At 46.5% G+C, this 14,852-nt stretch overlaps 1 protein-coding gene across 6 annotated transcripts in view; it reads left to right on the forward strand.

The window, feature by feature from the left end:
• Positions 1 to 14,852, forward strand: part of DHDDS (dehydrodolichyl diphosphate synthase subunit) — a 53,983-nt gene that overhangs the window by 4,660 nt on the left and 34,471 nt on the right. For 2 of the 6 annotated variants that reach the window (XM_085856694.1, XM_085856692.1), the window contains exons 2-3: positions 1,325 to 1,404; positions 9,673 to 9,789. In XM_085856694.1, the coding sequence (XP_085712820.1) occupies positions 1,342 to 1,404; positions 9,673 to 9,789 (180 nt within the window). In that variant the 5' untranslated portion in view covers positions 1,325 to 1,341. Of the gene's footprint in view, positions 1 to 1,051; positions 1,090 to 1,121; positions 1,209 to 1,324; positions 1,405 to 9,672; positions 9,790 to 14,852 lie in introns of those variants that run through there. The other 4 variants (XM_085856695.1, XM_085856696.1, XM_085856690.1 and 1 more) reach the window with 4 other exon arrangements.

Here is a 14,852-nt window from a genome sequence, read left to right on the forward strand (position 1 = left end):
AACCCTCCGTCTCTAAATCCACCCCCACTAACCCTCCCTCTCTAAATCCACCCCCACTAACCCTCCCTCTCCAAATCCAATCCCATGAACTCTCCCTGTCTAAATCCACCCCCCAATAATCCTCCCTCTCCAAATTCACCCCCAGTAAACCTCCCTCTCTAAATCCACCCCCTCTAAACCACCATCTCTAAATCCACTCCCCACTAACCCCTCTCTCTCTAAATCCACCCCCACTAACCCCCTCTCTCTCTAAATCCACCCCTACTAGCCTCTTCTCTCTAAATCTACCCCACTACTCCTCCTCTAAATCCACCCCTACTACCTCCCCTGTAAATCCACCACATTGCCCCTCCTCTCAATGCATCCCCACTACCCCTCCCATGCTGTATGCACCCTCACTATGCCTCCCCCTCTAAACCTATCCACTACCTTCTAAATCCACCACCACTACTACCCCCCTCAAAATACACCCCACTACCCCTCCTCTAAATCTTCCCCACTACCCATCCCCCTCTAAATCAGCCTCCACTCCCCTTCCCACTCTAAAATTCCCCTGTACCCCTCCTACTCTAAAACCGGTGTGTACGTTCCCATGTTGGTTTATCAATTTCTTTCATATGAACTCCATTCAGTGATTTCCACTTCCCACATGTTGAATCGTGAGTGTTGCGTGACCTCCACGTGTCACTGCCAAATGTGCACTGATAACCCCGTCATCCTATAGACCAACTATGTATTGGCCAAACACCTGTGGACAGTTGTGATAACACGCATGAAGGAACCACAGTCTCCCAAGTGGTGCAGGACGTTGAACCCGATGACGGTGTAACTCTCACTCCTACGTCTCTTGTATTACCCGGATGGAGAAACTCTGCATTTTTGCGATACCTTTAGCATACCTGTACTGTACATCAAATCCTCACTCGAGGGAACAAAAGAAAATGCTTCCTTCAGTTTGTGCCTTCATGTCATTCATATACTGAACGGATCTCATGCGTGTTCCCTTTTGCCTGGACCCCATGGCGGTCACTTGTTGGTCGTCATTTTGCAGACTCGTCTGTTGCTTACAGCTGATCGGCTTCAGTGAAGGTGGTGAATCATTTTTCACGTACAAGGCCTATCCTGGCTCTGCAATCGCTGCTGTAAATGAATGACAGGTTAAATTCTTCTTTGTACCATCGTGTTGATGGCTGTCCATCTGCGGTCCAGTGAGTGTCACATAATGGTCATTGCTAATTATACCAAGCTGTGACCTCTCAGTTGGAATCTGGTGTTTGTTTGCAATATTTTTCGTCGTTCTTGCTAAGTGCAGTTTTGTGTGCAGGTGGCAAAGCAATCACCATGTCTTGGATAAGTGAAGATTCGTCCTCATTGCTGTCCAGGTTTTGTGCCTCGATCCTGAAGGTATTTTTGTTTTTCCCTCAAGTCCGTGTAACGATCTGGGAATATCTCATGTTCGGAAAAAAAATATCAACTTTGGCCAAAGCAGAGCACAATTCCACTGGGAACACAGTTGCAGTGTAACCTCAGAGAAAAAAATCCACTCCTCCTTGAACGACACGCGCACAATATAAATAAAGAGATGCCGACTGTTAGGAGCCGTCCATTTACTCCATATGCTCCGTCCTCCACCCCCTCCCCCAGGTATGCTCCGTCCTCCATCACCACCCCCTCCCCCAGGTATGCTCAGCATGTGCTATTTGACTTCCATCCCCACTTTGCCCAAACTACGATATCCATTTTCAAACAAGGATCTAGGGTTCTCGGCTCATGGAGGAGCAGAAGGACAAAGAGAGAAGCGATTAAAAACTACGGAAGGACACGGCGGTGATGGTCCGACACAATGATGAAAGGAGGAACAACACAAAAACGAGGAACTCACCTGGAGAGGGACTGAATGAGAATGAATCGGCGTATGTGGAGAAGGTCGTGGATGGACATGAGTGTGCGCATGAGGGAATGATGGGTAACACATCTGAAACATTGAAGTGAAGAAGACGAGAACGGACCCGAGGAAACGATTCCACAGTCGGGACAATAAGGGGGTGAACGCATGCAGTTGCTCAACCAGCATGGACTTTGGGATGGTGAACAGGCGGAGGGTTCGTGGAGGAACTCGAGACGTAGCTTGGCAATGTGATCCTCCGAGGAAAGGTGAACTGGCAATTCAGCAGTTTGTCTGTTTTATCCTTCTCTGTTATGTTCTCAATCACCAGTCGCACATCCCCTTCACCAACCCCAAGTAAACATTGAATGATGGCTCCTTATGGATTGTTCCTTGTGCGTTGAACAACGAGGATCATTCGAGAGAAGGATGATACAAAACAAATTTTATGGATCCTGTTTCAGTCCAGTAATATATGCTATCATCTTTACCCGTGTCAGTTTATCGGGTGGCACATCCAGAGGGGGTATGTTTCATATAGACTGGATGTGAGCCGATGCCACAACCGTTGCGTGAGGTCTAAAACTGAACGGATGTATGCCGATGGAACGTTCACGGCGTTGTCGAAATCGAGTTGGAAGTGTGCCGATGGCACGTCCATAGTATTGTGTTTGAAACTGACGTGAGCCAACAGCATATACAAAGCATTGTGAAAAAACTGGCTGTAAGTGTGTCGATGGCAAGACCATGCCAAATGCTTAGAATTGACCAGACGTGGGCCGATGGAATGTCCACTGCATATTGTGTCTAAAACTGACTCGTACTGAGCCCATACCACATCCACAACATTGTATTCAACTGACAGGAAGTGAGCCGACCGACCGCCGATTGATAGCGTTGTATCGAGCACTGACTGGGAGTGAGCTGGCAGTATATCCATGACATTGTGTCTAAAACTGACTGGGAGTGAGCTGGCAACATATGCATGTCATTGTGTCAAACTGACTGGGAGTGAGCTGGCAGTATATCCATGTCATTATGTTTACAACTGACTGGGAGTGAGCTGGAAACATATCCATGTCATTGTGTCTTAAACTGACTGGGAGTGAGCTGGCAGTATATCCATGGCATTGTGTTTAAAACTGACTGGGAGTTAGCTGGCAACATGTCCATGTCATTGTGTCTTAAACTGACGGGGAGTGAGCTGGCAACATATCCTTGTCATTGTGTTTAAAACTGACTGGGAGTGAGCTGGCACCATTTCCATGGCGTTGCATCTGAAACTGACGGGGAGTGAGCTGACGGCATATCCATGTCATTGTGTCTAAAACTGACTGGGAGTGAGCTGGCAACATATGCATGTCATTGTGTCAAACTGATGGGGAGTGAGCTGGCAGGATATCCATGTCATTGTGTTTAAAACTGACTGGGAGTGAGCTGGAAACATATCCATGTCATTGTGTCTTAAACTGACTGGGAGTGAGCTGACAGCACATCCATGTCATTGTGTCTTAAACTGACTGGGAGTGAGCTGGCAACATATGCATGTCATTGTGTCAAACTGATGGGGAGTGAGCTGGCAGTATATCCATGTCATTGTGTTTAAAACTGACTGGGAGTGAGCTGGAAACATATCCATGTCATTGTGTCTTAAACTGACTGGGAGTGAGCTGGCAACATATCCATGTCATTGTGTTTAAAACTGACTGGGAGTGAGCTGGCAACATATCCATGTCATTGTTTCTTAAACTGACTGGGAGTGAGCTGGCATCATATCCATGTCATTGTGTCTTAAACTGACTGGGAGTGAGCTGGCAACATATCCATGTCATTGTTTCTTAAACTGACTGGGAGTGAGCTGGCATCATATCCATGTCATTGTGTTTAAAACTGACTGGGAGTGAGCTGGCAACATATCCATGTCATTGTTTCTTAAACTGACTGGGAGTGAGCTGGCATCATATCCATGTCATTGTGTCTTCAACTGACGGGGAGTGAGCTGGCAATACATCCATGTCATTGTGTTTAAAACTGACGGAGTGAGCTGGCAGCACATCCATGTCATTGTGTTTAAAATGACTGGGAGTCAGCTGGCAACATATCCATGTCATTGTGCCTAAAACTGACGGAATGAGCTGGCAACATATCCATGTCATTGTGTCTCAAACGGACTGGGAGTGAGCTGGCAACATATCCATGTCATTGTGTCTTAAATTGAATGGGAGTGAGCTGGCAACATATCCATGTCATTGTGTCTAAAACTGACTGGGAGTGAGCTGGCAACATATCCATGTCATTGTTTCTTAAACTGACTGGGAGTGAGCTGGCATCATATCCATGTCATTGTGCATAAAACTGACGGAATGAGCTGGCAACATATCCATGTCATTGTGTCTCAAACGGACTGGGAGTGAGCTGGCAGTATATCCATGTCATTGTGTTTAAAACTGATGGGGAGTGAACTAACAGTCTATCCATGGCGTTGTATCGAAAACTGACTGGGAGTGAGCTGGCATCATATCCATGTCATTGTGTTTGAAACTGACTGGGAGTGAGCTGGCAGCACATCCATGTCATTGTGTTTAAAACTGACTGGGAGTGAGCTGGCAACATATCCATGTCATTGTGTTTAAAACTGATTGGGAGTGAGCTGACAGTATATCCATGGCATTGTATCGAGAGCTGGCTGCATATCCATGTCATTGTGTTTAAAACTGACTGGGAGTGAGGTGGCAGCATATCCATGTCATTGTGTTTAAAACTGACTGGGAGTGAGCTGGCAACATATCCATGTCATTGTGTTTAAAACTGACTGGGATTGAGCTGGCAACATATCCATGTCATTGTGTTTAAAACTGATTGGGAGTGAGCTGACAGTATATCCATGTCATTGTGTTTAAAACTGACTGGGAGTGAGCTGGCAACATATCCATGTCATTGTGTCAAAAACTGACTGGGAGTGAGCTGGCAACATATCCATGTCATTGTGTCAAACTGATGGGGAGTGAGCTGGCAGTATATCCATGGCATTGTATCTAAAACTGACTGTGAGTGAGCTGACAGCATATCCATGTCATTGTGTTTAAAACTGACTGGGAGTGAGCTGGAAACATATCCATGTCATTGTGTCTTAAACTGACTGGGAGTGAGCTGGAAACATATCCATGTCATTGTGTCTTAAACTGACTGGGAGTGAGCTGGCAACATATCCATGTCATTGTTTCTTAAACTGACTGGGAGTGAGCTGGCATCATATCCATGTCATTGTGTCTTAAACTGACGGGGAGTGAGCTGGCAATATATCCATGTCATTGTGTTTAAAATGACTGGGAGTGAGCTGGCAACATATCCATGTCATTGTGCCTAAAACTGACGGAATGAGCTGGCAACATATCCATGTCATTGTGTCTCAAACGGACTGGGAGTGAGCTGGCAACATATCCATGGCATTGTGTCGAAAACTGACTGGGAGTGAGCTGGCAACATATCCATGTCATTGTGTTTAAAACTCACGGGGAGTGAACTGACAGTATATCCATGGCATTGTATATCAAACTGATGGGGAGTAAGCTGGCAGTATATCCATGTCATTGTGTTTAAAACTGATGGGGAGTGAGCTGGCATCATATCTATGTCATTGTGTTTTAAACTGACTGGGAGTGAGCTGGCAGTATATCCATGTCATTGTGTTTAAAACTGACTGGGAGTGAGCTGGCAGTATATCCATGTCATTGTGTTTAAAATGACTGGGAGTGAGCTGGCAACATATCCATGTCATTGTGCCTAAAACTGACGGAATGAGCTGGCAACATATCCATGTCATTGTGTCTCAAACGGACTGGGAGTGAGCTGGCAACATATCCATGGCATTGTGTCGAAAACTGACTGGGAGTGAGCTGGCAACATATCCATGTCATTGTGTTTAAAACTCACGGGGAGTGAACTGACAGTATATCCATGGCATTGTATATCAAACTGATGGGGAGTAAGCTGGCAGTATATCCATGTCATTGTGTTTAAAACTGATGGGGAGTGAGCTGGCATCATATCCATGTCATTGTGTTTTAAACTGACTGGGAGTGAGCTGGCAGTATATCCATGTCATTGTGTTTAAAACTGACTGGGAGTGAGCTGGCAGTATATCCATGTCATTGTGTCTTAAACTGACTGCGAGTGAGCTGGCAACATATCCATTTCATTGTGTTTCAAACTGACTGGGAGTGAGCTGACTATATCCATGGCATTGTGTCTCAAACGGACTGGGAGTGAGCTGGCAACATATCCATGGCATTGTGTCGAAAACTGACTGGGAGTGAGCTGGCAACATATCCATGTCATTGTGTTTAAAACTGACTGGGAGTGAGCTGGCAGTATATCCATGTCATTGTGTCTTAAACTGACTGCGAGTGAGCTGGCAACATATCCATGTCATTGTGCCTAAAACTGACGGAATGAGCTGGCAACATATCCATGTCATTGTGTCTCAAACGGACTGGGAGTGAGCTGGCAACATATCCATGGCATTGTGTCGAAAACTGACTGGGAGTGAGCTGGCAACATATCCATGTCATTGTGTTTAAAACTCACGGGGAGTGAACTGACAGTATATCCATGGCATTGTATATCAAACTGATGGGGAGTAAGCTGGCAGTATATCCATGTCATTGTGTTTAAAACTGATGGGGAGTGAGCTGGCATCATATCCATGTCATTGTGTTTTAAACTGACTGGGAGTGAGCTGGCAGTATATCCATGTCATTGTGTTTAAAACTGACTGGGAGTGAGCTGGCAGTATATCCATGTCATTGTGTCTTAAACTGACTGCGAGTGAGCTGGCAACATATCCATTTCATTGTGTTTCAAACTGACTGGGAGTGAGCTGACTATATCCATGGCATTGTGTTTAAGACTGACTGGGAGTGAGCTGGCAACATTTCCATGTCATTGTGTTTAAAACTGACTGCGAATGAGCTGGCAACATATCCATGTCATTGTGTTTAAAACTGATTGGGAGTGAGCTGGCAGTATATCCATGGCAGGTCAGGTCAGGTATGGGAGCATGTGCCAGAACAGCGCGTCGCAGCGTCCACTTTCCGCCGGTACTCCAGGGGCCTCCGTCTGGCCATCCCCCAGGCAGATGCCAGGCCCATCCCCATCTCCTTGAGATGATGGTCAACCTGCTGCAAACATGAGGCACGTGGTCGACCCACTGGCCTCCTCCACTCAGGAGACTCCCTCGCTGAGAGAATCTGGTGAGCAGGATCAGCGTCAGGAAAACGAGCCACATGTCCATACAGCCGCAACTGACGCTCACGGACTATGCAGGCAACAAATCTCATCCGAGTCTCTCTCAGCAACCGCTCGTTGGACACAAAATCCGACCAGCGATAGCCAAGGATTCTCCGAAGACACCTGGTACCAAAGGAATTAATTCTCCGTCTCAGATCCTTGGTCAGAGTCCAAGTCTTGCACCCATAGAGCAAGACTGGAAGTACCAAGGACCTGAAGACTCGGACGTTCGTCCTCCCACACAGGTACCGGCAGCGCCACACCTCATGATCCAGTGAATCCATGACTCCCCAGGCCCGACCCAAACGTCTATTGACCTCTGACTCGCAGCCAGCAAAGACATGAATATCACTGCCAAGGTAAGTGAATCTCTCCACGACCTCAACATCCTCACCACAAACAGACACAGACAGGACAGCAGCATCCAAGATGTCACCGAAAGTCTGGATCTTAGTTTTGACCCAAGAAACCCGTAATCCCAACGGCTCCGACTCCTCATTCAGCACCTCGAGGGCCCCCAAAAGGATGTCTAAAGTCTCCGCAAGGATGACTGCATCGTCTGCAAAATCAAGGTCCGATATCTTGACATTCCCAAACGATGCACCGCAACTTGATCTCTCCGACATCCTCCCTAAAATCCAGTCCATACAAGTGCTGAAAAGTGTGGGGGCCAGTACACATCCCTGACGAACTACAGTAACAACTGGAAATAAGTCAGAGATGGTACCACCACACTTCACAGCACTCTCAGTACCAGAGTAGAGTTCAGACATCAGATCGATCAGTTTTGGTGGCACCCCACGAAGACTAAGAATCCTCCAGAGGACATCCCGATTCACTGAATCGAACGCTTTACAGAGATCAACATAGGCTGCAAGCAGCCCCTGCCGAAACTCTCGTCTGCGTTCGGTGAGGACACGAAGAGCAAGGATACGGTCAATCGTTGACCTCTTTGGTGTAAAGCCTGACTGCTCTGGACGCTGGTGCTCAAGCAGATGGTGGCGAACCCTATCAAGAATTATCCGAGCAAAGACCTTGCCCGGCACTGAGAGCAGTGTCACCTCTCGGTAGTTGTTGCAGTCTTGGCGATCACCCTTCCCTTTCCAGAGAGGGACAACAAGGCCCCTCTTCCAGTCAGTTGGGATGATGCCTGTGTTCCAGGCAGAGCACAAAACTGCATGCAACGACACGAGTGCAGCATTTCCACCAGCCTTGAGAAGTTCGGCATGGATGCCACAGATCCCTGGAGCTTTGCCCCGTTTCAACCGGTTCACCGCAGCCCGTGTTTCCACAAGCGAAGGTGGACCACAGTTGATTCGAGGGTCAGCAACAGGGATTGTAACACCCTTGACGTCCAACTCGACAGTTGGGGGATCAGCCTGGTACAACCGCTCAAAGTAACCCGCCCAGCGGGCCTTCACTTCAGACTCCTCTCTCAAGAGCCTACTACTCTCTGCTCGAACTGCAGTGCTCCGAGGGATGGGCTTGGATGAACGTAATGTGTCAGTGAGCTGACAGTATATCCATGGCATTGTATCTAAAACTGACTGCGAGTGAGCTGGCAGCATATCCATGTCATTGTATCTAAAACTGACTGGGAGTGAGGTGGCAGCATATCCATGTCATTGTATCTAAAACTGACTGGGAGTGAGCTGGCAGCATATCCATGTCATTGTATCTAAAACTGACTGGGAGTGAGGTGGCAGCATATCCATGTCATTGTATCTAAAACTGACTGGGAGTGAGCTGGCAGCATATCCATGTCATTGTATCTAAAACTGACTGGGAGTGTGTTGGCAGCATATCCATGTCATTGTATCTAAAACTGACTGGGAGTGTGTTGGCAGCATATCCATGTCATTGTATCTAAAACTGACTGCGAGTGAGCTGGCAGCATATCCATGTCATTGTATCTAAAACTGACTGGGAGTGAGGTGGCAGCATATCCATGTCATTGTATCTAAAACTGACTGCGAGTGAGCTGGCAGCATATCCATGTCATTGTATCTAAAGCTGACTGCGAGTGAGCTGGCATTGCATCGCAAATACCCACATTTCCCACCAAAAGTAAAGTTAAAACATGGCAAAAATTCCCACTAGGAACGACCCAATATCAAATGTTTTTGTTTCAAAAAATCTTCCGTTTTGATTCCTGTGATCCTCAGCCCCCAACCTCTGTGACATGAACTGGAGGTGAGATCCCAAAAATCGTTACATTTGTCATGCTTCTGCCAAAGTTGATTTAACTGAACAAACAAAGTTTCTTTAAAAAATGTTTAAAACTGTGCCTGCCATTGCATTTTCTGGTGTATGAAATTTTGACCCTCCCTGAGGGCATTGCCGAAAATGATCCTGCTCTTGCACCTGATAGCGTGATGGACAGAGTGTGGGTATAGTCTTAAAGACTGTAATGTTGATTTCATTAAGATACCGAATGCTTGACAATTGGCTCCCTTTGCCGTGATCTTGTGTTCCTGATTACGGTCGATCTGTCCCAGGCTGGCCCAATGCCCCGACACGTTGCTTTCATCATGGATGGAAATCGACGTTTTGCTCGGAAACGCCACGTGGAGAGACATCAGGGTCACACTCAAGGCTTTGATAAGCTAGCCCAAGTGAGTTATGCCTCTGATAATTAGCTCATGTTTGTGATGTCTGTTTCCTGAGACCATTTTTATTGTTATTAGTTGTGCATTGTTATTGCAGTGATGATTATAGTTGCAATAATGTTTCTTCTCCCTTTTATCACGATTTCATTTCTTGTACTTGTGTATACCAGTGTGGATTGGTGTGCTCCGCACGCCTCACATCATGTCACCACACAGGCATCGGCATGTTTGACCATGCCTGTTTTCTCTGGTAGTGAGGGAAGGGGGGGGGCAGAATAGTGGGTGTGGATTTGTGGGGTGATGGTGGATTGGGGATTGTAGGGAGATGGGAGAATGGTGGTTGGGGGAATGGAGTGGATGGTGCTGGTGGGGATGTTGTAGGGAGGTCAGGTCAAGTATGGGAGGCAGCATATGCCAGAGCAGTGAGTTGCTGCGTCCACTTTCCACCGGTCCTCCAGGGACCTCCGTCTGGTCATCCCCTTGGCAAATGCCTTGCCCATCCCCATCTCCTGAAGATGCTGATCAACCTGCTGCAACCACGAGACACGTTGTCGGCCCATTGGCTGAGAGAATCTGGTGAGCAGGATCAGCATCAGGAAAACAAGCTCCATGTCCATACAGCCGCGGCTGACGCTCACGGACGTTGCAGGTAACAAATCTCATTTGAGTCTTTCTCAGCAACCGCTCGTTGGACACAACATCTGACCAGCAATAGCCAAGGATTCTCCGAAGAGACCTGGTACCAAAGGAATTAAGTCTCCATCTCAGATTCGGATCCGGATTTGGGTCAGCAATAGGGATTGTAACACCCCTGACATCAAACTTGACAACTGGTGGATCAGGCTGCTACAGCAACTCAAAGTAACCAGCCCAGCAGGCCTTCACTTCCGACTCTTCTGTCCAGAGCCCACCACCCTTTGCTCTAACTGTAGTACACCAAAGGTTGGGCTTAGAAGAATGCAATGCATGAATTCTCCTGTAAGCAGGATGAGAATCACTTGACCACAGTTGATGCTCTACCCCCTCACAGATTCCTCACACATAGGCCTCCTTGTCCACCCTGAGTGCACATCCAGTTTTATGCCTCAGCTCCCTGAACCAGTGTGACCACTCCTCATTTTCATAAATGCCAAGGTGAGCCAATGAAAAAAGCCAAGAATTCACAAGGTGTTGGAAAAGCGATGATAATAGAAAACCTATACGCCAAGAAAACCGATAGAAAACCAAGATGCAAGTAAAGGTGAACAACGAATAGCCAAGATCTTGTGAAAAAAGCCAAGGAGTGGTCACACTGCCCTGAACAGCTCAGCTCTGCCATTCAGCCAGGCCCTGCGACTCTGGTCAATGGTATCCAGTATCCCTTGAGAGACAAAATTCTTCTTCGCCCGATGGTGAGTTCCAAGACATCCACCGGCAACATCAAGAAATGGTGGTCCTGAAGGCACTTCACAACTCTTCAGGATCCCCCAAAGGACCCAGACCCCCCAAATCTCTGCTCAGCCTGTTCAAAAACTTCTCAGCTACCCTCTCATCCTTGAGCTTGCCAACATCCAGCCAAGGCTGGGATGGTACCATTCTCCTGGATTTAAGCTGCAACTTCAGCGTTGCTACAACAGGCCTGTGGTCAGTATTGAGGAACTGAGCACTCCGGTAGACCCAGCAGTTCTGGATCATCCTCCAGCGACCATCAATGAGCACAAGGTCAATCTCCTTTGCCACACCGCCAGCATTGGAATACCAAGTCCAGCGATGAGCCTGTGGGCACTAAAACCATGAACCAGCCACCCTAAGTCCATGACTCCATGTCCATGACAGCAACTCCTTGGACATGGTAAGCATCAGAGCGACCAGACCAATAGTAGGTGTAACCACCCACCATGATCTCGCCACAATTCAGTCTCCGAACCTCAGAGAGTGCTGCAATACCGATGTCCTAACACTTGAGCTCAGATGATAACAGAGACAGGTGATCATCCTTTCTTTGGGATAGGACATTCCAGGCACCCACCCGAAGGGACCGGCTCAGGTTAACCCAAGGAGACCTCCGTCTGGTGGATGACACCTCAGCACCACCCCACCACACACTACCACAATCTGATCCGGGAATGTTACCCCGTGGTTTCCCTCCTATCATCAAAGATTCCCCAATCCTGTCATCCGGTGAGCTTCCCTGCGGAGAGAAGCTGCACAGGAGGTACTCCCACGGAGTGGGTATTCAGATTTTTTTTGCTTTTATAATGTTTTGCACAATTGAGGGTTTTACGGTCACCGGAGTGCAAATCCTGCCACCAACCTGCTAATAAGAAGTAAACCAACTGCAAGAGGACATCCGCAGACACAGTTAGGCACTAGATATAGATGGCCGTTGGCTCACAGGGAACGCCTCCGCCCTTTGACAGGTTTTGTTCTTCATCCTGCTGGGTGTCCATACCCTGCTGGGTGTCCAAGAAAATTGGTGGGGGAGAAGGTTTCGGCGCCAACAACCCGACCATGGCACAGATGAGTACAGGTTGACATGGTACCTGAAGCAAGTCACAGATCTAATCTGACCTGATCTGACACCTACAAAGGCAGAGGCATGTTTGACCACGCGTGCTTTCTCCGGGAGTGAGGGAAGGGGGGGGGGTTGGGGATTGTGGGGGGGATGGGAGAATGGTGGAAGGGGGAATGGGGTGGCTGGTGCTTGTGGGTATGTTGGGGGAGGGGGTGGTCAGCCAAATATATTTTTTCTCTGACTAAATATATGCTGTAAATCAGAGGTCAGAACCCAACACGTTTAAATAAAAAGGAACTCAACACAAATTTATGGTTATATACATTATCAGTTAGAGCTGGACGGCAAAGACAACACAATATCAAATAGAAGGACACTCGGTGGAGCGCATACCGACGCCCCGCAATGCCTGATCCACGATAACATATCGGGCCCAATACATTTTTGAAATATCATACTTTCTATCATGTTTGGTCCTATCTCTCCATGGTGAAGAATCACTTTAAAAAAGAAATAATTCTTGTATTCAGATCCACATTCGGATCTTCACCAAAATTGAAACAATTCCTCCTTGTGACACACCCAACCTGTCCACCAAGTTTAATTTGAATCCGTCCACAACTTTTTGAGACATCCTGTACACAGTCAAACAGACAAACAAACAGAGAAGAAAAAGACGTTGTGCAGAGCACGATACTTGCAAAATCCACCCCCCTCTCCAACGGTTGCCATGGATACATCAAATTGTCCATTTCATGAAGATTAAAATTGACAATCTTGATCAAAGCTCAGGTCAATCGGACGGAAATAGATTATTTTTGATTTAAATTGATGATTTTTGAAGTTTGACCTTTAACCTTTTGACCTCAAAAATAGTTGCTTTCCCAATTCCATGATGGACGATGCAAATCCTGTTCAACTTTTAAGTTAATAGGATGTAAATTGACAATTTTTCAGTTGATAATTGATGATTTTAGAAATTTGACTTTGAGTTAACCTTTGACCTTTTGATCTCAAAAAAATCGTTGGTTTCCCAATCCAGTGATGGAATATGCAAATCTTGTTCAAATTTCAGGTCAATCGGATGAAAAATGACGATTTTAGAAATTTGACGTCAAGATGACCTTTGACCTCAAAAGCAACAGGTTTCTCAGTTGAGGCTACCTCTCCAGCTTGGTAAAGTTTCATGACGATTGGTTTAAAATTGTGACCTGTGTGTGATTGACAGACAGATAGAATAACAAAATCGACTAACCAATATACAGTCATGCGCCGCTTAACGACGTTCCGGGCAACGGCGGATCGCATATACGACGGATCTGCCAGCTCTGGAAAAAAAAAATGTTGCTGAAAAATTCCTATCGCCGAGTGATGTTGTCGACGTAGCGCTGCCAGTCGTATAAAAATAGCACGTACAATTATGTACGCTGTACAGAACATAATACTTCATAATGATAATAAACGACAGTGTGGCCCTGTTACAATGCGAACGTTGGGGTCCATAAAATGTCATCGCGAAAAAACAGGGTCGTGCTAAATCGGGATTCAAGGAAATCGGCTTTCAAACTGAACCAATGTTTCCACGTTTACCTTCGAGCAAGTAAATTACCTTTGGATTGAAGAATTCCACGAATAAATCGTTGTTACAGTCGAAATTAAAACACAAATTTCTTTTTGGTGAAGCTTTTCATGTTGTTAAAACAATCGCACTGTTCCGAAAATATATATCACAATTGACAGGAGCTCGTTTCTTCATTTATAAATTATAACATCGATGCAATGATTAAGTATTTATAAAATCCAAACGCTATTTATTCATCTTTCTATAATCGAGGCGAGAGGAGATTGTAAGCTGCTGCGAACAACACCGATGGCCGTCATGAACAGCACAAAGGTAAAACTAATGTGTCCTCCGTCTCTCTTGGATGCGTGTTACAATTGCCGACAGTATTCAGTACAGTAACATGCTGTACAGGTTTGTATCCGAGGAGCAATAGGCTACACTATCTAGCCTAGGTGTGTAGTTTTGTGTAAGTACGATGTTCGAAAACGTAAAAAAAAATGATGTTCTCATAACGACGACGTCGCTTAGCGACGCGTTTCTCAGAACGTTACCCCGTCGTTAAGTGGCGCATGACTGTACTTGAAAAATCTTCGATTTTGCAAGTAACAAAGAAACAAACAAGCCGGTAGGCGACGAGCGATCCGCTAGGATCGAAGCGCTGGATACGATGCTTTTCATTCTGACCGATCCACCGACGAAGATTCATTGCCAAGACGTATTGGTTCACATACAATTGTTCCTCTGCCTGGCAAGATTTTTCCTCTTGCATATTTTGCCAACTGGCACTCCTCATAAAAAATGACGGTAAATAGACACCCTATTTTTGAAGGACTACCATTTGAAAAATAATGGGTTTGCTGGTTTGTGCTGTGGAGTCTTGCATTGCGCGCGCGCGCGCACACACACACACACACACACACACACACACACACACACACACACACACACACACACACACACACACACACACACACACACACACACACACACACACACACACACGGAAAACCC

This window comes from Eptatretus burgeri, chromosome 15 (genome assembly GCF_056783735.1).
Source record: "Eptatretus burgeri isolate ZD-2024b chromosome 15, Ebu_testis_v1, whole genome shotgun sequence".
NCBI classification, from domain to species: Eukaryota; Metazoa; Chordata; class Myxini; order Myxiniformes; family Myxinidae; genus Eptatretus; species Eptatretus burgeri.